This window comes from Bufo gargarizans, chromosome 9 (assembly GCF_014858855.1).
Source record: "Bufo gargarizans isolate SCDJY-AF-19 chromosome 9, ASM1485885v1, whole genome shotgun sequence".
In the NCBI taxonomy this organism is placed as follows: domain Eukaryota; kingdom Metazoa; phylum Chordata; class Amphibia; order Anura; family Bufonidae; genus Bufo; species Bufo gargarizans.
The window spans coordinates 198,042,136-198,068,349 of record NC_058088.1 but is presented as its reverse complement, the minus strand read 5'-3'; the positions used below and the strand labels follow the sequence as shown (position 1 = coordinate 198,068,349).

The following is a 26,214-nucleotide window of genomic DNA, read 5'->3' as shown; positions in this document are numbered from 1 at the left end:
GAGATTTTACTGTTCATGTCATTATGACTCGCATGTATATATAGAGATACTGTTTGGTTTTGTTTAGCTTGATTTGCTTCCCCCTCCCCCTTTTTGGGGCGATTTGGGGCCATTTATTGATATATTTATTGATATATATCTATATTTCATTGGTTTTCGTTTGTGTGTACTTGGTTTTCCCTTATTATCTCCTCGCCTGCTTGGCTTGTAGGAGGTTATTTTTGCGCCCCTTCATCTGTGTTCCGTTCATCCATCTTGCGCTGCTGCGCCTATCTGTGACCCTCCTTTCAGCTTCCCCTCCCTTTCTGGCGGGTCTTTTTCCCGCCGCTTACCTCAGTGCAGCTGCGGCGGCTCCCTCTGTTTCTTCCTGGCAAGCGCCCGAGATCTCGCGAGATCTTGGGCGCTTCCGCTTCCGCCTGTGACGTCATCGCATATCGGAGCTCCGGCCGCATCGCTGCCGTCCTCTGTCATTTTTCTTACAGGTTTTTCCTTCAGCGGTTTCTATCCTTTTACTGGTCTTGGGGCAAATCCCCTTTGCCAGCCTCCCCCATCTAGTGTCCTCACAGTCACATTCAAAGTACAGTCGGCCATAATATTTAAGTGCCATCATGCCTAAGAATGTGCATGCTGCCCAGGGCCCTGCAGAGGAGGATCTTCCTCTAATGGAATTAACCCCTTCGGGGGAAGATGGCCATGCCCCGATCCCTGGCGGTCATGATACGGATTTTCAGGCGTCCATATCTAGCGCCATTGCTGCAGCCATGGGATCTATGACTTCTGTCATCTCCCAGACTATTGCCCAGGCCCTTGCGGCCCATCCAGCTACCTCTCAAGCCCCACAGCCCGTCATGGTGTCCCCACCCACCGGGCCAGTGATTTCTGCCTCCAGAAAAAGGAATAGTAAGGGTGATGATGTTTCCACCAATGTTGGCGCGCTTGGTCCGCGCAAGAGAGCCCGTACGCGTCGGGCAGAACGCACGCGCAACTGGAAAAGTGCTAGAGCACTGCAGGAGATGGATTCCGACTCTGATATCGGATCCGAGGAGGAGGCTTTAGATGACGCCTTTGAGGAGGCAGAGGAGGACCCATCAGGGGTCATGGAAGATAACCCCTTACCAGGGTGTAGCTCCATGGTTTCGGCAGCAGGTGTGTCCTTGACAGACCCATCAGGGGAACCGCTCTTTGACCCGGATTCCCTACACCACCCTCGGTCTGCGGAGTGGTTGCCGTTGGAGCACGTCTCCAAATATTTGGAGGCCCGCGTGCGTTGCCCCCTCTCCAAAGAGACGCGCAACAAGCTTAGGGCAGAATGCCCCAGACCCATAATCCCGAACAGGGTTTGCGAGACTCCAGCGGTAGACCCCAAAATGACTCAATTCCTCGCAAAATCTGGGTGGAATCCGAGAAAGGGTCTGGAGTCAGCCCTGCGTGCGTGTCAGGACAAGCTCCTGGACATATTTGGCCCCCTGGCAAAGATTTTCGACTTGGCCGAGGTTGCCAAGGCCGAGGGTAAGCAGGTAGACCCTCTAGAGCTGCGCGAGTGGGTGCAGCGCGCGATTTGCGTAGCAGGGAACGTTAACACGTCCCTGGCTATTGAACGGCGCAAGGCCATACTTTTCAAGGTGGAGCCTAAACTCTCCAACTTGGCGCTTACCGAAGCCGGTAAGGAGGCCCAGGGCCTGCTGTTTGGCGAGTCCTTTATTAAGGACTTAGGACGGTTCGTTGGTGCTTTTACAGCACTCGATAAGGCCCAGAGTTCAATGAAGCGGGTGTTTCACGGTAGGGTCTCTACCAGGGCCGGCAGTTTCAGGGGCCGTCTGTCCGGCCGTGCCCATTTTCAGTCCCGTGCTACGGGCAGAGGCTCCTTCTCCCAGAGACCTGCGTTCCAGGAGCAGAGGCGAGAGTCATCATCCTTTTTCCCTTCCCGGGGAGGATCCTGGAGGCCTAGAGGATACAGAGGAAACCCTGGTTCCAGACGGCCTTATGGTAAGACCGATGCCTCATTTCAATTCTTTGACTGTTTGTGTAGGGGGCAGACTCCGGCTCTTTTCTCGAGCTTGGTCGCACATCACCTCGGACCAATGGATTCTCTCCACGGTCAGGGGTTTCCACATAGAGCTGACATCTTCTCATCTATCCATTCCGCCCCCACACCCGGCAGTGCTGTCGGTAGAGAGCCGCATACTTGTGGACTCAGAGCTATCAGATCTCTTCCGCAAAGGGGCCATAGAGCCGGCTCCGGCATCCACTGGTGCGGTAATCAGCAACATTTTCTTGGTGGCGAAAAAAGGGGGCCAGCTACGGCCCGTCATCAACTTACGCGCTCTCAACGCGTTCGTCAGGTACCGCCATTTCAAGATGGAGGGCATCCATCTCCTTCGGGACCTACTTCAGGTGGGCGATTGGATGGTCAAGTTGGACCTGAAGGACGCTTATCTTACCGTCCCTGTCGAGGACGCGTCCAGGGACCTTCTATGTTTCCTTTGGAAGGACAGGGTTTGGCGGTTTACATGCCTCCCTTTCGGCCTTTCTTCAGCTCCGTGGTGCTTCACCAAGCTGATGCGCCCTGCTATGGCCTGGCTACGCAGTCGGGGAGTTCGCCTCATCGTCTATCTGGACGACATCCTGATCATGGCACAGGATCATGCGGTGTTGCTGACTCACCTTCGCTGGACTATGGATCTCCTGTTGGAGCTGGGTTTCCTTCTCAATCAGGAGAAGTCCTGTCTCACCCCGGCTCGCGAGACGGAGTTCCTGGGGTTTCTGGTGGATTCCACGGCAGGGACTCTCAGCCTACCACCGTCCAAGGTTCGGTCCATTCGGAAGGAATTGTGCAGAGCCAAGTCGTCCTCCCAGATCCCGTTGCGTCAACTAGCCAGGATCATAGGGCTTCTAGCGTCATCTATCCAGGCGGTCTTCCCAGCCCCACTACATTACCGGGCCCTCCAGCGTCTGAAGATTTTCCACCTCCGGAAAGGGGCTTCCTATGCGGATTGGATTTCCCTGGACGAGGAAACCAAGGAGGAGTTGTCCTGGTGGATCCACAATTTACAAGCTTGGAACGGCAAAGCCATTTTCGGTCATCGTCCGGACTTCGTAGTGGATTCGGATGCCAGCCTGTCGGGCTGGGGAGCTCACTGCGAGGGGATCTCAACCGGAGGCGGCTGGTCAGCGGACGAAGCGGGATTCCATATCAATGCGCTGGAACTGTTGGCAGGTTCGTTCGCAATCAGGAGTTTCACGAGAGACACGGCCAAGGCCTGCATTCAACTTCGCATGGACAACGTGTCGGCTGTGCGTTACATCAATGGTATGGGCGGTACACGTTCCACCATCCTATCTCGGTTGGCGAAGGATTTCTGGGACTACTGTCTGGACAAGGAGTTGATTGTCTTGGCGGAATATCTTCCGGGCGTCCAGAACATTCGGGCAGATTGGAGCTCTCGATATCTCTCCGACTCCAGCGACTGGCAGTTAGATCCAGCGGTGTTCCGGTCCTTAACGTCTCTTTGGGGGCATTGCTGTATCGACCTGTTTGCCTCCCGTCTGAACACGCAGCTGACACGTTTCTACAGTTGGCGCCCGGACCCAGAGGCCGAAGCTGTGGACGCGTTCCTACAGGATTGGTCGCGGGGTCTGCTCTACGCATTCCCCCCCTTCCAACTGATTCCCAGGACCCTGATTCAAGTACGCCGTCATTCAGCGGATCTGGTTCTGCTGGTCCCGTTTTGGACTTCCCAGTCGTGGTTTCCTCACCTTCTGGAGATGATGATAGGGACCCCGTACCTGCTCCCGACATCTCAGACTCTCCTCCGAGGTCCGAATCACCAGCTACATCCTCTTCTCCTGGACGGATCTCTGCGCCTGTTGGCGTGTCGACTTTCAGGGGACCCTGGGAAGTCCCGGGAGTTTCGGGAACAGCTAGAGTCCTTTTGGAGAACGCCTGGGCCCCAGGGACCAGAAGATCTTACAGATCTGCCTGGGGATCTTGGGATCGCTGGTGCGTGGCTAGGAACTTGGATCCCGTTTCGGCTCCTGTGACGGAGATCTTGCACTTCCTGTCTTCTCTTTTCGACCAGGGCAAGGCCTATCGCACGATCAGCCTTTTCAGGTCGGCCATTTCTGCGTCCCACCAGGGGTTTGATGGTACTCCTGCGGGGCAACATCCTTTGGTATGCCGTCTATTGCGCGGCTCTCGGATGTCTCGGCCTCCTAGACCTAGATTTTCGGCTACTTGGGACGTGTCTTGTGTCCTTTCCTTTCTATCTTCTTGGCCTCAGAATTCAGACCTGTCCTTAAGGCAACTGTCGGCGAAGCTCGTCACTCTTTTCTGTCTAATTTCCTGCAAGCGGGTGTCCGACGTCCGGGCTTTAGATTATGATGCCCGCTCGTATACTCCGGAGGGGGTCTCCTTTGACATCTCTAGGAGGACCAAGTCTCACATACGCTCGGTCGCTTACCCGGCTTTCCCGGCCTCGCCTTCTCTCTGTCCGGTGGAATGCCTCAAGGAGTATGAAGCTCGAACTTCCCTTCATCGTTCACGGGAGTTTCCTCATCTTTTCCTCTCTACCATTCGTCCTTTTGCCCCGGTGACCACTCCCACGCTGGCTAGGTGGATGAAGTGGATCATGGAATTGGCGGGCGTGGACACTTCCATTTTTTCGGCACATTCCGTTAGGGGGGCATCCGCTACCTCTTTGGCGGTGTCTGGCGCCAGGTTGGAGGACATTTTGAAATTGGCAGACTGGTCCAGAGTGTCCACATTCAGAGAATTTTACTTCCGTCCAGGTCCTCACGTTTTCTCGTCAATCATTGAAAATTTGTCTTAACTTTGAACTCGCAATATGAGCCTCCGGGTCTTGTAATAAAATCAGGTGATTTTCCTATTTCATGACGTAAAGTCATGATTTTATTAAAGACACGGAGGCGAGTATTGCCCACCCTACGTTTTCCCTCCCTATGAGTTTAATATTGGAATGATTTTGATTGTATGTCATTTGCATATTGATTTAACTCTATGAGTTTTTTCCTGAGTAGGTTTGTCGCAACCATTTGTTTGTGCGTACCATGCACCAATTTGCTTCTATCATGGTTCTGTTTTCGCCTTTTTTCAGGTTGAGATCGGTCAGTTCCGTGGTGTCCTTTGTTCTACGTCCTGGTTCGGAGGGTCGGCAGTTCGGTTCCAGCCGGTCATGTGACGTGGACTGCTTCAGGAGGTTCTTCAAGGTTGTTCCTGGTGTTCCTGTTCGCTTCCGGATGGATGGCGCTTTTGTTTCCCAGGCTGTTCCGGTTCCTGGTTGGCGGTTCGGTTGGACTGTTTGGTTTTTCAAAGAAAGAGGAGGATTTGCAGGCGGTGTGGCCTGTTATAGAGAGACTATGGGGAGGGGCTGATGACATGTGTCAATATTTTTTATTTGTTCTTTGCTGCTATTGGTCAGAGTAAAGAAGGAGAATAGCAATACTCGCCTCCGTGTCTTTAATAAAATCATGACTTTACGTCATGAAATAGGAAAATCACCTGATTATACAGCCACCACTAGAGGGAGCTCACTACATACAGATTATACAGCCACCACTAGAGGGAGCTCACTACATACAGAGTATACAGCCACCACTAGAGGGAGCTCACTACATACAGAGTATACAGCCACCACTAGAGGGAGCTCACTACATACAGATTATACAGCCACCACTAGGGGGAGCTCAGAACATACATATTTATTATTGAGCTCAATGGCAGCTGTATAGATATTACAGAATTGTGAATGCAGCTCTGGATTACATGCAGTCGGACACTGCAGGGTCAGCACTGTGCAGATCACTGTGTGACAGGAACGTTTTATAGTGCCCCCCAGTCTAATCCTCCGGCTGTCACTACCAGGTTACCTCACACAGTGCCTTGTATTTCTGCTTCTCGCAGTCACCATCTTGTCTCTTACTGGCAGTGCCCTCGGATGGTAACAGGGCTCAGGCGCCTCCTCCACACATCCATCCAAATCTCACTTCCTCCTTCCAGCTCCTAATTAAGTATAAACTGGAAATCGCCCAATTTCACCCTAAACTACACAAGATGCAGCGAAAATACATAACATGTGCATCGCGCCAAATCCTTCGAAAACATGGATGAAGTGTAGGAGGGAGCAGTCTGTCCGTCTGTGGAGCAATCTGTCAGGGAAATAGATGTATCTACAGCCCCGTATTAACTTCAGTTACATGATGGGTGATGTAGTGTCACAAGGGATTAGATACACAGCTCAGCAGGCAGTATCACACAGAATAGGATTAGATACACAGCTCAGCAGACTGTATCACACAGGATAGGATTAGATACACAGCTCAGCAGACAGTATCACACAGGATAGGATTAGATACAGCTGCTCGACAGACAGTATCTGTAGGTGTGTGTATATATACAGTACAGTCCAAAAGTTTGGACACAGCTTCTCATTCAAAGAGTTTTCTTTATTTTCATGACTATGACAATTGTAGATTCGCACTGAAGGCATCAAAACTATGAATTATCACATGTGGAATTATATACATAACAAAAAAGTGTGAAACAACTGAAAATATATCATATTCTAGGTTCTTCACAGTAGCCACCTTTTGCTTTGATTGCTGCTTTGCACACTCTTGGCATTCTCTTGATAAGCTTCCAGAGGTAGTCACCTGAAATGGTCTTCCAACAGTCTTGAAGGAGTTCCCAGAGATGCTTAGCACTTGTTGGCCCTTTTGCCTTCACGCTGCGTCCAGCTCACCCCAAACCATCTCGATTGGGTTCAAGTCCGGTGACTGTGGAGGCCAGGTCATCTGGAGCAGCACCCCATCACTCTCCTTCATGGTCAAATAGCCCTTACACAGCCTGGAGGTGTTTGGGGTCATTGTCCTGTTGAAAAATAAATGATGGCCCAACTAAAGGCAAACCAGATGGAATAGCATGCCGCTGCAAGATGCTGTGGTAGCCATGCTGGTTCAGTATGCCTTCAGTTTGGAATAAATCCCTACCAGTGTCACCAGCAAAGCCCCCCCACACCATCACACCTCCTCCTCCATGCTTCACGGTGGGAACCAGGCATGTAGAGTCCATCCGGTCACCTTTTCTGCGTCGCACAAAGACACGGTGGTTGGAACCAAAGATCTCACATTTGGACTCATCAGACCAAAGCACAGATTTCCACTGGTCTAATGTCCATTCCTTGTGTTCTTTAGCCCAAACAAGTCTCTTCTGCTTGTTGCCTGTCCTTAGCAGTGGTTTCCTAGCAGATCTTCTACCATGAAGGCCTGATTCACACAGTCTCCTCCTAACAGTTGTCCTAGAGATGTGTCTGCTGCTAGAACTCTGTGTGGCATTGACCTGGTCTCTAATCTGAGCTGCTGTTAACCTGCGATTTCTGAGGCTGGTGACTCGGATGGACTTCTCCTCCGCAGCAGAGGTGACTCTTGGTCTTCCTTTCCTGGGGCGGTCCGCATGTCAGCCAGTTTCTTTGTAGCGCTTGATGGCTTTTGTGACTGCACTTGGGGACACTTTCAAAGTTTTCCCAATTTTTCGGACTGACTGACCTTCATTAATGATGGCCACTTGTTTTTCTTTACTTAGCTGCTTTTTTCTTGCCATAATACAAATTCTAATAGTCTATTCAGTAGGACTATCAGCTGTGCATCCACCTGACTTCTCCACAACGCAACTGATGGTCCCAACCCCATTTATAAGGCAAGAAATCCCACTTATTACACCTGACAGGGCACACCTGTGAAGTGAAGACCATTTCAGGTGACCACCTCCTGAAGCTCATCAAGAGAATGCCAAGAGTGTGCAAAGCAGTAATCAAAGCAAAAGGCGGCTACTGTGAAGAACCTAGAATATGACATATTTTCAGTTGTTTCACACTTTTTTGTTATGTATATAATTCCACATGTGATAATTCATAGTTTTGATGCCTTCAGTGCGAATCTACAATTGTCATAGTCATGAAAATAAAGAAAACTCTTTGAATGAGAAGGTGCGTCCAAACTTGGTCTGTACTGTATATATATAGTTTTGTATACAGTGATATGAACTATGCTGGTATAACCCGGGCATCTCCTGTATATAGTTATATATGTACAGCTGGTATAACCTGGGCATCTCCTGTATATAATTATATATGTGCAGCTGGTATAACCCGGCATCTCCTGTATATAATTGTATATGTACAGCTGGTATAACCTGGGTATCTCCTGTATATAATTATATATGTACAGCTGGTATAACCTGGGCATCTCCTGTATATAATTATATATGTGCAGCTGGTATAACCTGGGTATATCCTGTATATAATTATATATGTACAGCTGGTATAACCTGGGCATCTCCTGTATATAGTTATATATGTACAGCTGGTATAACCTGGGCATCTCCTGTATATAGTTATATATGTACAGCTGGTATAACCTGGGCATCTCCTGTATATAGTTATATATGTACAGCTGGTATAACCTGGGCATCTCCTGTATATAGTTATATATGTACAGCTGGTATAACCTGGGCATCTCCTGTATATAGTTATATATGTACAGCTGGTATAACCTGGGCATCTCCTGTATATAATTATATATGTACAGCTGGTATAACCTGGGTATCTCCTGTATATAATTATATATGTACAGCTGGTATAACCCGGGCATCTCCTGTATATAGTTATATATGTACAGCTGGTATAACCTGGGCATCTCCTGTATATAATTATACATGTGGAGCTGGTATAACCTGGGCATCTCCTGTATATAACTATATATGTACAGCTGGTATAACCTGGGCATCTCCTGTATATAGTTATATATGTACAGCTGGTATAACATGGGCATCTCCTGTATATAATGATATATGTACAGCTGGTATAACCTGGGCATCTCCTGTATATAATTATATATGTACAGCTGGTATAACCTGGGTATCTCCTGTATATAATGATATATGTACAGCTGGTATAACCTGGGCATCTCCTGTATATAGTTGTATATGTACAGCTGGTATAACCTGGGCATCTCCTGTATATAATTGTATATGTACAGCTGGTATAACCTGGGCATCTCCTGTATATAATTGTATATGTACAGCTGGTATAACCCGGGCATCTCCTGTATATAGTTATATATGTACAGCTGGTATAACCTGGGCATCTCCTGTATATAGTTATATATGTACAGCTGCTATATACAGGGATATGGGCTATGGCTGGTGTTTATATCCCAGCACTGATGTGGACGGCGCCTCCTCGGCAGATGGACGCAGCGCGAGTGAATCTCCGTTTGCATTCTTTGAGCAGCAGGGAGTTTCAGGCCGATCTGCTCTTAATGGGGGAAATGTAGATGAAAAACACAGGATGTGCCCAGTTTAGAGTGGCCGCGCTGACATTATATGACGCTGTATCCAGCGCGCTCTCATTTTCCTGGCGCTGTAATTACACGAAGCAGACCCTGAAATAGACGACGCTAAAGAGTATAATGACATAGCAGAGGCAAGGCTGTTATTATGTCGGAGCCGCAGACATCATCGTTTTTGCACTGGAGGAACGGGCACAGGTCAGGGAGACGGCCATGATGTCTCTAGTTGTCATGGGAACTCAGCAGCTTCGCAGCAATTTACCGTCTAGCCTGCTGGTCGCAGTCCGTCATTTCACACCATCGTGAGACATCATCCAGGGACTGGATCCTCAGGGACCCGTGAGGGGAATGTAATTATACAGCAGGAGATTCCCTGCAAAAACGCTGATGTAAGGGGTAGTCACGTGGAACGCCCGAGGTTGTCAGAGCCCCGCCCAATACGTCGCTTTTCATATGGACGTCATACAGCGGGGTCTCTGGAAATGGTTTTCAGGTTTTAGGACAAAGAGGAAAATTAAAGAAACGCGTCAGGCAAAACAAATGCACTATGTTCTGTTTGAGGGGGCGGAGCATGACATCATCAATTTGGCATTTGCCTGCCCTGCCCCTTAAGAAAACAATTAGTTCTGGTTGGAGCGTCCCTTTAAGCACTTATATTGTGTCTTCTGCTGATACAAAAGCACAATGCAAAAATATAATTATACATTTTTTTATTTTGGTCATTTCCCAATTCCATTATAAATATAGATTGCACCACACAGTGTCGGTTAAATACAGCTCTGAAGAATTAATATTTGATAAGTGCATGTCTCCACATCCCACAGAATATTCCTCCTCTGGGAATGATGCCTCCCCCTCCCAGGACACGGACGGCTGCATTCAATTACTGAGCTCACGGCTGCGCTCTGCGGGGCGCCCAAGTTTTACCCATTTTTTTTGCACATTGGCCTGTGTGACTCTGCAGCCTCCGGGGGAGGGGCGGACGATGAGATTAGTTACATTTTAGATCAATGTAACAAAAATGTTATGTTTATAAACAAAATGAAAAAAGTCTATAAAAAGTCTGCATAAAATGTCAAGAAAATTCTTCCACCAATGACGTGTAGTCAGGGGCTAGAGCTGCAGACCCCGACCTGTCCTGTTGGGATTTATGGGGTGGTGGCCGAGCATGCACACTAGATTCTCTAGCCTATCTATGGAGTATGTTGCCTTCAGTTCCTCACTGAGCCATCAGATTGCTGGTCTGATGCCTCCATGTATAGCCCTTACCTCTGAACTCCTGACAGGGTTAAGTTCTAGCCTATCTATCTATGGAGTATCTTGCCTTCATCTCCACACTGGACCATCAGGTTGCTGCTCTGACGGCTCCATGTATAGCCCTTACCTCTGAACTCCTGACAGGGTTAAGTTCTAGCCTATCTATCTATGGCGTATCTTGCCTTCATCTCCACACTGGACCATCAGGTTGCTGCTCTGACGGCTCCATGTATAGCCCTTACCTCTGAACTCCTGACAGGGTTAAGTTTCAGCCCATCTATGGCGTATCTTGCCTTCATCTCCACACTGGACCATCAGGTTGCTGCTCTGACGGCTCCATGTATAGCCCTTACCTCTGAACTCCTGACAGGGTTAAGTTTCAGCCTATCTATGGAGTATTATTGCTTTCAGTTTCACACTGAATCAGTTAGCCCTTATCTCCGAATTCCTGACCTCTCAAACACTTTTTATAGATACATTTTTATCAAACTGACAGGAGTGTGGCTTAAATGAGTGTTAGCAAGCTGTCATGAGTTCAGAGACAAGGGCTATACATCCAGCCATCATAGCAGCAACCTAATGGATTCATTGTGAAACTGACAGCAAGATACTCCGCAAATAGGCTGAAAACACTTCAAAAGTTTTATAATTAAAGACCAATTGAAAAAAATAAATAAATTTTTAGGTAAAAATTAGTAAAGTGCAATAATAAAAAATTGCCTGAACCATAGCCCTTTAACATCCCTACTTGCTGTCAGTGAATCAGAACATGCAGTTTATGTGCAGAAGCCTGAAAGTGATATGAACACACACTGCTCACACAGGTACACGGCAAGATACACGAGAAAGTTCAATGCACAGTAAGGATCTATTCACATTGCCGAAATCTCTGCAAGGGAGAATCTGTTACAGTGTGTCAGCGCAGATACAATAATAATAATAATAAAAAAATGTATTTATATAGCGCCATAATATTCATAAAATGTAACAATGTGGAGACCAGGATGTTGAGTGCACAGAGAATTGTCTAGACTGGATACCATTGTAACAAACCCTCAGCTGTGAGAAGTTTTAGGTCTGTACAGGTTTGTAAACAGATGACCACCAGTCACTGAAAGCAAGTAAAGATCTTGAAAATGGTGACATGTCTGTTTCAGTAACTACTCCCATTCTCCACGGCATAACGTATCTTTTCATACGACTTTGCGTTGTGCTGTTTCTCTGTTGTTCCTATTAGAATTTTATGAATTTATTGCCAACTGGGCGTTTCCAGTTTGGGGCGTGTCCCTGCACAGTCTGCAACCAGCAGCACAGATTGGACAGAGTCACACTATGCAGGGACACCCCCCAAAATAATAAACCCAGTTGGCAATTCAGTCTAAAGTTCTTGTAGGAATAACAGAGGAACAGCACAGCAGAGTCATCTCCTGGTCATTTAATGTGGCCATCGCCATGAAGGTAAAATTACGGCTCACCTCGAGGGGCCAACCAGTCTACAGACCTGTCCGAACGACATCAAAAACCGCCCAGGTATGATTTCACACCCACTGTGCCACGTACGGTAAATGGGCGGAGCTCAGCGCGGGGAGGAGCCGTGACTACTTCATTTCACGAGTGCTTTACGTGTGCATCAAGGTTTATGCATGCAAGAAAAACAATTGCGACTTACCACTGCTGCACTTCCTTCTCTGTAACTGCAAGACAAGGAGATGAATACGATTAGACTGCAAGCTCCTCTGCCCCGACCCCCCCACCGCAGACCTCCCAGGGAGCAGCCGGATTAATCATTAACACCTCATGAAGGTTTTATCAATGAATCACAAAGCTTTCCGGAAAAGAAAAATTACAGAAACATGGATCATCTGAATCCAAACTCCAGTCACAAGGAAGGGAAACTCTCAGCGTCCGGGCAGCGGTTCATGAACTCCCAGCATCCACCGTATTATGACTTAACGGAGTGATAAAATTCACATCAGTCTCGCGCTCTGCCGGGCACAGCGCCGACAAATCATTTACCGCTGGCTTCTTGTACACTCCAGCTACTGCAAAACTACAACTCCTAGCATGTCCTGACAGCCAAAGTCTATCGGGGCTTGTTAGGAGTTGTAGTTCTACATCAGCTGGAGAACCAAAGGTTGGACATCACTGCTTTATTAAAATATCCTTTTGCAAAAGCTAAAGAAACTAAAGTAATAATTCTGAAGTTTAAGGATGCTGAGAATTGTAGTTTTACAACGGTTGGAAATCATGACATAATTCAAAAGTCTAAAGTTGCTGGGAGTAGTAGTTTTGCAACAGGTGGATAACCAGTACATTCAAGACCACTGCTCTTATTAGGTCTAAAGCATCAAGCTGCTGGGAGTTGTAGTTTACAACAGCTGTTGAGCCACAGGTTGCAGACAAGTGCTGCGTTACAACTCAAAGGCCTCTGACTGCTGGGAGTAGTAGTTTTGCAACAGCTGGAGGTCTACAGACTGGGGACCACTGCCAATTATAAATCAAAGCCCCAAGTGAGAGACTGAGCTTGGTCTGGAGGGGTGCGCAGCCACCTCACTGTGTACCTATATTGTGGAGGGGCCCCGGACCCCCCAGTACAGACCATTTACTCCACAGAACCCCCAGTACAGACCAGTTACTCCACAGAACCCCCCCAGTACAGACCAGTTACTCCACAGAACCCCCCCCCCCAGTACAGACCAGTTACTCCACAGAACCCCCCCCCCCAGTACAGACCAGTTACTCCACAGAACCCCCCCCCAGTACAGACCAGTTACTCCACAGAACCCCCCCCAGTACAGACCAGTTACTCCACAGAACCCCCCCCCAGTACAGACCAGTTACTCCACAGAACCCCCCCCCCTAGTACACACCAGTTACTCCACAGAACCCCCCCCCCTAGTACACACCAGTTACTCCACAGAACCCCCCCCCCCCCCAGTACAGACCAGTTACTCCACAGAACCCCCCCCCCCCCAGTACAGACCAGTTACTCCACAGAACCCCCCCCCAGTACAGACCAGTTACTCCACAGACCCCCCAGTACAGACCAGTTACTCCACAGACCCCCCCCCCCCCCCAGTACAGACCAGTTACTCCACAGAACCCTACAGTACAGACCAGTTACTCCACAGACCCCCCCCCCCCCAGTACAGACCAGTTACAGATGGCTTTAGTCTGCCCCCATACCCTGCCGATCCAGCCTGCGATTAGCCCAGCCTGAACCGCGTCGCCATCTCTGATCTCTATCATCTGGGGGATTTACGTGACACGCAGGTCGTCTGTGGTAAAGCCGCTCTCGCTCAGCACAGCTCACCCCTGTGTGAACAGACGCCTACATGGAAGGAGAGCGCTGCTCAGAAATTTTGTACATCACATGATCCCTCTCAGCCAATCAGATAATATGAAAAGGATCATGTGATGCAGTCTGCCACTTCTGTCTCTGAGGTGCATGGACTCCATGTCACATGACCCACCTTTGGACTTCCCAATTGGCTGAGAGGAAACACGTGACGCCACAGAACTGGGAATTATTACCCCATTATTAGCACCATGCCGGACGCCTTAAAGGGGCGCTCCATTTCTGCCACTGGAGGCAGCACGTTTAGAGAGAAATAAGAGACAGAAGTGACAGTGAAAGATGAGCTCATTACTATATTCTGATGAACAGATGGGGCTGAACGGTCGGCTGCCCCCCAAGATGTAAACAAGGAGCCCCGGGGCGCAGGAAGGCGATGTGAAGTCGTATCACACCGGTCATCGAAGGACAGATGTGAATGGATGCTGACAACACAAGGACACGGAAGGACGATTCCATCCATGAGTGGACCACCCTCAGCAATGTCATGTAAAGGTGCCTAAAGCAACCGGGACTGTGCCAGAGCAGCACAGAGGATTTCAGGAGAGGAGTGTGCTGATCTTGTGGAGGTCACAGGCTGAGAGTTACATAGTGGAAGGAGCAGAGTCCCAGCAGCACAGAGGATTTCAGGAGAGGAGTGTGCTGATCTTGTGGAGGTCACAGGCTGAGAGTAACATAGTGGAAGGAGCAGGGTCCCCAGCAGCACAGAGGATTTCAGGGGATGAGAGTTACATAGTGGAAGGAGCAGGGTCCTCCCAGCAGCACAGAGGATTTCAGGAGAGGAGTGTGCTGATCTTGTGGAAGTCACAGGCTGAGAGTTACATAGTGGAAGGAGCAGGGTCCCCAGCAGCACAGAGGATTTCAGGAGAGGAGTGTGTTGATCTTGTGGAGATCATAGGCTGAGAGTTACATAGTAGAAGGAGCAGGGTCCTCCCAGCAGCACAGAGGATTTCAGGAGAGGATTGTACTGATCTTGTGGAGGTCACAGGCTGAGAGTTACATAGTGGAAGGAGCAGGGTCCTCCCAGCAGCACAGAGGATTTCAGGTGCGGAGTGCGCTGACCTTGTGGTAGGTTGACAGTACTTTTGCTGGTATGATGTCACCAGTGGAAAAGACTTGACTCCTGGTCCTTCACCCGCCTTGTTCTGTGCTAACATCTCATTCCCTGACAGTTTTGAGGATAGAATCCTATTTTGGTCGATACAAAGGTCCCTCTTAATCCTCGCTGATCCGTCTGCTTAGTGTCACATCCAGGGAACACGGCTGAACGCAGACACCGGACACACCGCAGAGCCAGGGTATCTAAGCTCATGTGTGATACAGTCCCAGAGAACCATGTCACACTACATCCCAGTCAGTGTAGAGAGCCACAAATCACAACATCCACATCATGTGATACTGACCGGGTGTATCTAAGCTTATCATGTGTGATACTGCCCTAGAGAACCACAAATCACAACATCCACATCATGTGATACTGGCAGGGTGTATCTAAGCTTATCATGTGTGATACTGCCCTAGAGAACTACAAATCACAACATCCACATCATGCGATACTGGCCGGGTGTATCTAAGATTATCATGTGTGATACTGCCCTAGAGAACCACAAATCACAACATCCACATCATGCGATACTGGCCGGGTGTATCTAAGCTTATCATGTGTGATACTGCCCTGGAGAACCACAAATCACAACATCCACATCATGCGATCCTGCCAGGGTGTATCTAAGCTTATCATGTGTGATACTGCCCTAGAGAACCACAAATCACAACATCCACATCATGCGATACTGGCCGGGTGTATCTAAGCTTATTATGTGTGATACTGCCCTAGAGAACCACAAATCACAACATCCACATCATGCGATACTGGCAGGGTGTATCTAAGCTTATCATGTGTGATACTGCCCTAGAGAACCACAAATCACAACATCCACATCATGCGATACTGGCAGGGTGTATCTAAGATTATCATGTGTGATACTGCCCTAGAGAACTACAAATCACAACATCCACATCATGCGATACTGGCAGGGTGTATCTAAGCTTATCATGTGTGATACTGCCCTAGAGAACTACAAATCACAACATCCACATCATGCGATACTGGCCGGGTGTATCTAAGATTATCATGTGTGATACTGCCCTAGAGAACCACAAATCACAACATCCACATCATGCGATACTGGCAGGGTGTATCTAAGCTTATCATGTGTGATACTGCCCTAGAGAACCACAAATCACAACATCCACATCATGCGATACTGGCAGGGTGTATCTAAGATTATCATGTGTGATACTGCCCTAGAGAACTACAAATCACAACATCCACATCATGCGATACTGGCAGGGTGTATCTAAGCTTATCATGTGTGATACATTTCACTTCATAGGCTTGTGTGCACTACATCTCCCATCATGTACTGTGATTTCTGCAGTGCGGCCGGGAATGGCGCGGTTGTGTTGCTGCATGTGAATGTGAACCCTGGGGCTGCTGCAGTGATTGCATGTGAACCTAGAACCCCCCGGCCGCCCCAGACACTGGCTGCCAGGTGACAGGATTTAGCAGAGCCCCCCGCGTCCCCACAGACGACAGCCCAGGCGCGAGACATCTCTGAGCAATTACCGCACTGCAGGTGGAGGTCACAAATAGAGAGCAGAACCTGGAGAGAGCGCAGAGAAAGCGACATGAGGGTCTGCAAGGAAGAGAAGGCCTGGCACGTGTGAGGAGGGGGCACACAGCAGTAATGGGGGGCTGGTACTGACGTTACCAGGACTCTACAGGGTCCCCAAAATTCAGTTTATAGTTCTGGGGTTCATGGAAATTCTCTGTCACACTGTATAGTACTGCTAGAAGCACTGTGTGGTACCATTAGATGGGCACTATACGACACTGTTATATCAGCACTGTGTGGTACCATTAGATGGGCACTATACGACACTGTTATATCAGCACTGTGTGGTACCATTAGATGGGCACTACACGGCACTGTTATATCAGCACTGTGTGGTACCATTAGATGGGCACTACACGACACTGTTATATCAGCACTGTGTGGTACCATTAGATGGGCACTATACGGCACTGTTATATCAGCACTGTGTGGTACCATTAGATGGGCACTATACGGCACTGCTATAAGCACTGTGTGGTACAATTAGATGGGCACTATATGGCACTGTTATATCAGCGCTGTGTGGTACCATTAGATGGGCACTATACGGCACTGTTATATCAGCGCTGTGTGGTACCATTAGATGGGCACTATATGGCACTGTTATATCAGCGCTGTGTGGTACCATTAGATGGGCACTATACGGCACTGTTATATCAGCACTGTGTGGTACCATTAGATGGGCACTATATGGCACTGTTATATCAGCACTGTGTGGTACCATTAGATGGGCACTATATGGCACTGTTCTATCAGCACTGTGTGGTACCATTAGATGGGCACTATATGGCACTGTTATATGAGCGCTGTGTGGTACCATTAGATGGGCACTATATGGCACTGTTATATCAGCACTGTGTGGTACCATTAGATGGGCACTATACGGCACTGTTATATGAGCGCTGTGTGGTACCATTAGATGGGCACTATACGGCACTGTTCTATCAGCACTGTGTGGTACCATTAGATGGGCACTATATGGCACTGTTATATCAGCACTGTGTGGTACCATTAGATGGGCACTATACGGCACTGTTATATCAGCACTGTGTGGTACCATTAGATGGGCACTATATGGCACTGTTATATCAGCACTGTGTGGTACCATTAGATGGGCACTATACGGCACTGTTATATCAGCACTGTGTGGTACCATTAGATGGGCACTATACGGCACTGTTATATCAGCACTGTGTGGTACCATTAGATGGGCACTATATGGCACTGTTATATCAGCACTGTGTGGTACCATTAGATGGGCACTATACGGCACTGTTATATCAGCACTGTGTGGTACCATTAGATGGGCACTATACGGCACTGTTATATCAGCACTGTGTGGTACCATTAGATGGGCACTATATGGCACTGTTATATCAGCACTGTGTGGTACCATTAGATGGGCACTATATGGCACTGTTATATCAGCGCTGTGGGGCCGTATTATTTGGACCCTGTAGAAACTCCCGTGACACTGATTGCACTCAGACTGTGATTCTCGCGTCTCCTTGGATGTAAACCTTCCAGGAGCCGTCGGGTCAGAACCTACAGATATCAGAGTGACGGCGCCGGTGCGGTAAGTGCGGATGATGAGCTTTCCTTTCCAGATACACAGGACGTAAAGAGAGGAGCGTCTGGGAGAGCGACCCCCATCATTACTGACAATGAGAAAATAAACAGGGAAAGATGGAGGGTGATGGAGCTGGGGGGAGCAGTAATAGAGATGGTGGGTGATAGAGCCAAGGAATGGATGCCGGAGGTGGGTGATCGCGACGGAGCCGTGGGGGGGGGGGGGGGGGGGGGCACAGTCTCATATGGGAAGAGAGAAGCAATTTCACAGAAGCAATTTACAAGAAACTGTTCTAATTCCCAATAGTAGAAGAGACAACAGAGAAGAGATTACTAGAGCGCACTTCACTCTCCGCCAGCAGGAGACGCCGCCGAGTGACTACAAATAAGAAACCCTGCTGTACAGCACGTCATCTGTGCCCCCCTGCAGCCCTCTCCTCTCTATCACCACATGAGCAGACAGGTCACACTCCTCTCCTGAAATCCTCTGTGCTGCTGGGGACCCTGCTCCTCCCACTGTGTAACTCTCAGCACGCTCCTCTCCTGAAATCCTCTGTGCTGCTGGGGACCCTGCTCCTCCCACTGTGTAACTCTCAGCACGCTCCTCTCCTGAAATCCTCTGTGCTGCTGGGGACCCTGCTCCTCCCACTGTGTAACTCTCAGCACGCTCCTCTCCTGAAATCCTCTGTGCTGCTGGGGACCCTGCTCCTCCCACTGTGTAACTCAGCACGCTCCTCTCCTGAAATCCTCTGTGCTGCTGGGGACCCTGCTCCTCCCACTGTGTAACTCAGCACGCTCCTCTCCTGAAATCCTCTGTGCTGCTGGGGACCCTGCTCCTCCCACTGTGTAACTCTCAGCACACTCCTCTCCTGAAATCCTCTGTGCTGCTGGGGACCCTGCTCCTCCCACTGCGTAACTCTCAGCACACTCCTCTCCTGAAATCCTCTGTGCTGCTGGGGACCCTGCTCCTCCCACTGTGTAACTCTCAGCACGCTCCTCTCCTGAAATCCTCTGTGCTGCTGGGGACCCTGCTCCTCCCACTGTGTAACTCTCAGCACGCTCCTCTCCTGAAATCCTCTGTGCTGCTGGGGACCCTGCTCCTCCCGCTGTGTAACTCTCAGCACGCTCCTCTCCTGAAATCCTCTGTGCTGCTGGGGACCCTGCTCCTCCCGCTGTGTAACTCTCAGCACGCTCCTCTCCTGAAATCCTCTGTGCTGCTGTGAACATTATTGCCTAATATCATATGTCTTACCTTCCAACATCAAATAGCCTTAAAATAGAAATCTTATCCAAGAGTTCCTGGTTCTGACTGGATAATGGAGGGACGAGCGAAGGTGAGAGACGCCAAAAATGACGACTTATTGAACACGAGAGGAGGCGATAATGAGGTGGAAAATGTAAATGTGTCTGGGAGAGACTTTATATGTATGTGACGCAGGATCAGGGACCAGACCCGGAGAAACCGCGTGAAGTCACCACCATACAGGACGGGGCTCCTGCCGTTCTCCCTCCCCGAAGGTTCAGACGCATTATGAGAAATAACTGCATCAGAACTGCACAGTGTGAACTCGACCCAACGTCTCCACACAAAAGAATGGAGAAAAGGCAATGAAAGCAGCGGGGGCACCCCTGAGTGACATCCTCCTCCTGGCACCTGCTGCCAGCGCGGCGACAGGTGACTAGTGTTAAAGAGATTAGAAGACAAAGGGTCTGCATTATGACCACCTTAGGTCGTATCTGGTCCTGCAGCTCAGTCCCACTCGGACAGGGATAAGCTGCAATACCCCACGTTGCCCACAGACAAGAGTGGCGCTGTTCTGGGACACCCCTTTAAGTTCAGTCTCCCCCTGCGGCCTTGTTCACACAGTGCAGACCTGAAAACCTTCATCTTCTTCCCATCCGGCAGAAGATATACAACTGGATCATCATCGGGCGATGGCCGCACCAGAGCCGCTCATTGACTGCGCACATCTAATGGAGGGGCAGCGTGGCAGGCCCCCTCCCCAATTCACCTCTGAAGCCACGGCCATTGATAACACCCAGCATACAGGTCTGCAACAGAATGGGAGTTGTACTCCCATGCAGCTCTATGGGAGCGGGCGGATTTACCACCTGAGAGGGAGCTGTAAATGCCGCCATATTAGTTGTCATCCTGACAGCCGTGTGTCCGGTCGCCCCGTCCGATCCCTGCAGCGAACGTCCTGGAAACGCTTCTCGTAATGGCTGCAGTTACAGCTGGATATAACACCAGCCCATGTGGTACAGCCGCACGGCCTCACCCCGACAGAAACGTCTACCTGGACCAACTCTGCACCGCAGGAGCCTGCAATCCAATTTCCCTGACACCAAAATGGGTGTCAGCACTCCAGCTGCTGCAGAACTACATCTCCCAGCATTCACACTTGTTGACTGTTCTTGGAACTCCCAAAAAAACTAATGGAGCATGCTGGAGGTTGTAGTTTCACAACAGCTACAGACACAACCCAGCAACCCAGCCACAGTTAGCGCTGGTCAAAATGACTGCCAACCCACCGACAGGGTGGACCCCGCTAGTCAACGCTGGGGTACTTCCATTATACAAACTGCAGTATTCCTGAGTGTTAAACCTGCGTTACGAGTCACCAGCTGGGACGGAGGAGCACCCAGCGCAGCCCCCTGTGCTCACGCACACACGCAGCTTCGCGATGACGCCAAACAGATGCTTATGATATGAATATAGCATATTAACCCTGTGAGGCCCTGGGGGTCAATGACAAAGATTGCAGCTCGCTCCAGCTTTACAAGGGAGAATCCAGCAGAACGGAACGTGATGGAGGCGATTTTCTGGATCTGACGTTCTGCTGCCTGGGCGTTCACGCCTCGTTGCCATGGAAACCTCCTGTTTTTGGCGTCCCATTATCTCCATGAAAACCCAAAGAAGCACAGGAAAATGCGCCAATGTGTCAGATCCGAGCATTTAGTAGCGTCATTCGGCAAAAAGATCCAATATATGGCGGTGATTAAGGCTAGCAGGATCTTATTTATGGTGATTTCTGGGACTTGTAGTTCGGGTTTGCTGCTGATGAATTTACTGACAGGCGTCACCCAAAAACGCAAAGTCCGGCGCCACATCTGATGATAAAAGTATGGATGAACACAATCCATTCTAATATCAGGATTTACCTTAAATGACAATAATACCGCCAATACTGCGGGAGCGTTATAAGAGCCAATTCAGACGGCCAATATTAGCGTCCACTTTACAGCTGCTAATCCGACTCACACCAGGACTATCAGGGGCGGACTGGGAACTTAAAGTGGCCCCATGTTGTAGGCGGGATCCAAATTGACAGATGCTGAGGCAACAGATATAGCCAGGGCCCCAGCAGAACCAGATACCACAGTGCAGCACAATATACCGCCCCGGCAGAACCAGATACCACAGTGCAGCACAATATACCGCCCCGGCAGAACCAGATACCACAGTGCAGCACAATATACCGCCCCGGCAGAACCAGATACCTCAGTGCAGCACAATATACCGCCCCGGCAGAACCAGATACCTCAGTGCAGCACAATATACCGCCCCAGCAGAACCAGATACCTCAGTGCAGCACAATATACCGCCCCAGCAGAACCAGATACCACAGTGCAGCACAATATACTGCCCCAGCAGAACCAGATACCACAGTGCAGCACTATATACCGCCCCAGCAGAACCAGATACCACAGTGCAGCACAATATACCGCCCCAGCAGAACCAAATACCTCAGTGCAGCACAATATACCGCCCCAGCAGAACCAAATACCTCAGTGCAGCACAATATACCGCCCCAGCAGAACCAAATACCTCAGTGCAGCACAATATACTGCCCCAGCAGAACCAGATACCACAGTGCAGCACAATATACCGCCCCAGCAGAACCAGATACCATAGTGCAGCACAATATACCGCCCCAGCAGAACCAGATACCACAGTGCAGCACAATATACTGCCTAAACAAATTAATGCTGATGGAGGCTAAAAGGAGCAATTGGATGGCCCTCTGGGCATTGGCCCACTAGGAAATTGGCCAGTCCACCCATGAGGACTAATGGTCCCATATGATGCTGCTAGGTTTGGTTATTGGACCCATTGTCAGGCCAGGATTATAATACAACAATACAACTGTCTAAATTAGGCCTAAGAAAGGTGGCTGATACCAGTCACATATGGATAGAAATTTTTCTGAAGAGTCTCAGCAACGGAGATATGCGACATGTAGTAGTTGTCACAGGGCAGGGAGACTTCCAAACTGTCATTCATCTGATTGAAATACACTGCAGTTAGACACTCTCCCCGGCCTGAAATGTCTGATAACAGGGGGCAATAGACTGTATTCTCCTGTCCTACAGTCATCCTCTCCCCTGAAATGGCTGATAACAGGGGGCAATAGACTGTATTCTCCTGTCCTACAGTCATCCTCTCCCCTGAAATGGCTGATAACAGGGGGCAATAGACTGTATTCTCCTGTCCTACAGTCATCCTCTCCCCTGAAATGGCTGATAACAGGGAGCAATAGACTGTATTCTCCTGTCCTACAGTCATCCTCCCCCTGACATGGCTGATAACAGGGGGCAATAGACTGTATTCTCCTGTCCTACAGTCATCCTCCCCCCTGAAATGGCTGATAACAGGGGGCAATAGACTGTATTCTCCTGTCCTACAGTCATCCTCTCCCCTGAAATGGCTGATAACAGGGGGCAATAGACTGTATTCTCCTGTCCTACAGTCATCCTCTCCCCTGAAATGGCTGATAACAGGGGGCAATAGACTGTATTCTCCTGTCCTACAGTCATCCTCTCCCCTGAAATGGCTGATAACAGGGGGCAATAGACTGTATTCTCCTGTCCTACAGTCATCCTCTCCCCTGAAATGGCTGATAACAGGGAGCAATAGACTGTATTCTCCTGTCCTACAGTCATCCTCTTCCCTGAAATGGCTGATCACAGGGGGCAATAGACTGTATTCTCCTGTCCTACAGTCATCCTCTCCCCTGAAATGGCTGATAACAGGGAGCAATAGACTGTATTCTCCTGTCCTACAGTCATCCTCTCCCCTGAAATGGCTAATAACAGGGGGCAATAGACTGCATTCTCCTGTCCTACAGTCATCCTCTCCCCTGAAATGGCTGATAACAGGGGGCAATAGACTGTATTCTCCTGTCCTACAGTCATCCTCCCCCTGAAATGGCTGATAACAGGGGGCAATAGACTGTATTCTCCTGTCCTACAGTCATCCTCTCCTCTGAAATGGCTGATAACAGGGAGCAATAGACTGTATTCTCCTGTCCTACAGTCATCCTCTCCACTGAAATGGCTGATAACAGGGGGCAATAGACTGTATTCTCCTGTCCTACAGTCATCCTCTGCCCTGAAATGGCTGATAACAGGGGGCAATAGACTGTATTCTCCTGTCCTACAGTCATCCTCTCCACTGAAATGGCTGATAACAGGGGGCAATAGATTGTATTCTCCTGTCCTACAGTCATCCTCTCCCCTGAAATGGCTGATAACAGGGGGCAATAGACTGTATTCTCCTGTCCTACAGTCACCCTCTCCCCTGAAATGGCTGATAACAGGGGGCAATAGACTGTATTTTCCTGTCCTACAGTCATCCTCTCCCCTGAAATGGCTGATAACAGGGGGCAATAGACTGTATTTTCCTGTCCTACAGGTCCCATAAAAGAAGATGGAGGCAGCATGTCCGGTACAAAAAGATCCCTTTATTGGGAGCCGCTCAAGTGAACAAACGTGCAGAGGGTCGTGACGTTTCATTATGTTTGATAAAGGCTGTGAGTCAGCCGAAACGTCACGACCCTCTGCACGTTTGTTCACTTGAGCGGCTCCCAATAAAGGGATCTTTTTGTACCGGACATGCTGCCTCCATCTTCTTTTATGGGACTTGTTACATAGGAGCCCTGATGGATCTTGGACTCCAGGTAGGCTGCTGCATTCCGGGTGACCACGAGATCTGGCGAGTGCGATTCCACAACACTTTGTTTCTCCTGTCCTACAGTCATCCTTCTACAGCACATGACAGTCTGTCAGGCTTCTACAGTTCGCAGAAAATGGTCCTAATTGGCTTTTGGTTAGGAATACTGCCAGCTGGACTAGTATCATGGTGGTGGCAGTACGCGGCCCCCTGCGGGGCCATGCAGAAAGTAGTCATTTAGGGCCCCATGGATGCAGGCCTCCGCTGAGTTGTATTTTCCGTCCAGACCTCACAGGCTGCCCACAAACAGCACAGATCCTGAGGAGCAGATTCTCAGCAGGTGAAGGGAATTGCTCAGGGTTTGAGAGCATGATAGTAGTCATTGGCTCCATGTAGCTGGTACCTGTGACAACACTGAGGCATGAGGCACAATGCGGCTCGCTGAGCACTGGTCCCACATTGTCTCCAGTACACAGAATAAGAGCAGCCTGTGTACAAGGCTTCCATAGATATTATCAGGCGTGGAGTATACAGGAAATCTCCACATCCAGACTGCAGGCCTCACACAGGAGACATGAGGGTCCTCTGGGTGGGGGTGCAGCCAGAAATCTACAGCAAGTGACATGAAGATCAGGACAAGATCCAAACAAAATGCCTCAATAACTACAGGTGATAGATGGAAAGATAGACAGATACTACTACCCTCATCATCTTGAAAAAAATTGCAGACCAAATTGGAGACTTCACATCATAAGAATTAATGTGACAGTGTTGGGGACTCTACATTGGGGCCCCCGTTATTATAATCAGGTTATTACACACCACCTCTGTTACCGGTCAGTGACTAGCCCGCCTCCCGCACACACCCAGGTCTGTAGCCCATGACTACCCGCACAGAAGCCTCAGCTCCCCTGTACACAGAGCCCGCACCAACCCCTCAAATCTGACCCCACAACAAGCCCCCCAGGGTGCACTTACAGTAGGTCTTCCTGGTCAGCTCCTCCACCACCTCCGGCTTCAGTTTGCTGTTGGATTTGCCCATTGTCTCGGAGCCTGATGATTAATTCATGAATCGCAGCCTCCAGATGTCCCCGGGCAGACGAGGCGCTTCCTGCAGCCTCCCCGAAGTCGTCTGTGTGTGTATGGGAGGGAGATGTGGCTCCTGCAGCTCAGGTTTCCGCCTCTCTCCTCGGTGCCGACAATGGTGGAGGCCCCTGAGCTGCCTGCGGCCTCTGCTCCCTCTCTGCTGCCTGCACACTGCTCCCTCTCTGCTGCCTGCACACTGCTCCCTCTCTGCTGCCTGCACACTGCTCCCTCTCTGCCGCCTGCCCACTGGGCCTCTAGACTCTCTGAACCCCCTCTGCTTGCTGCACACTGTGGCCTCTCCTTTCTGCACCCCCTCTGCTTGCTGCACACTGTGGCCTCTCTGCTTGATGCTCCTTCTCTGCTTACTGTGCAGGCAGTGTCTGTGCTGCTTGTGTGGTTGTCCCTGGTTACTGGACTCTGTTACACATGCTCTGTCCCTGCAGTCTCCTCCTATGTCTCTCATTCACTGGCTGCAGCTCCCTGCTTCCCCCTCTGTATGTCCCTACCCTCTTCCTGACACCCTTTGCAGATAACGCCTCTCTGTTCTCTCACAATCACTTCTCTTTCATGTCCTCATCCCCGGTTATCTGCTGAGTCTCTCCATTAACCTCAGCAGCAGCTCATTACCAGCCCTGTCAGGGGGGGCTCAGCTACTGCCCCTCTGTGTGCAGCCATCAGGAAGGTGAAAGCCAGGGCACTGACCTCAGGGGCGAGGGTGCACCTCCATCTCCTCCAGGGCAGACACATCAAGAGACCGGAAATCACTGCAGCTGAAAGAGAGAATTGTTACAAGTATAGCCAGGGCATGAAACAATGTATCAGCGACTGTGAATAATAAACACATGACAAAACTTATGTCTCAGTAAAATCCTTTCTATTGCCCCCTATTAGACATTTCAGGGGAGAGGGTGTCTGTAGGACAGGAGAATACAGTCTATTGCTCCCTGTTATCA

The 26,214-nt window shown here is 49.6% G+C and overlaps 1 protein-coding gene across 2 annotated transcripts in view; it reads right to left on the bottom strand.

The window, feature by feature from the left end:
• LOC122919506 (neuronal calcium sensor 1) overlaps positions 1–25,933 on the bottom strand; it is a 32,588-nt gene extending 6,655 nt beyond the window's left edge. Inside the window, exons 1-2 of one of the 2 annotated variants that reach the window (XM_044268575.1) lie at positions 25,154–25,933; positions 12,290–12,314 (exon numbers count right to left, since the gene is read on the bottom strand). In XM_044268575.1, coding sequence (XP_044124510.1) covers positions 12,290–12,314; positions 25,154–25,217 — 89 coding nt within the window. In that variant the 5' untranslated portion in view covers positions 25,218–25,933. Of the gene's footprint in view, positions 1–5,886; positions 6,047–12,289; positions 12,315–25,153 lie in introns of those variants that run through there. The other variant, XM_044268577.1, reaches the window with a different exon arrangement.
• Between the last annotated feature and the right edge of the window lie 281 nt (positions 25,934–26,214).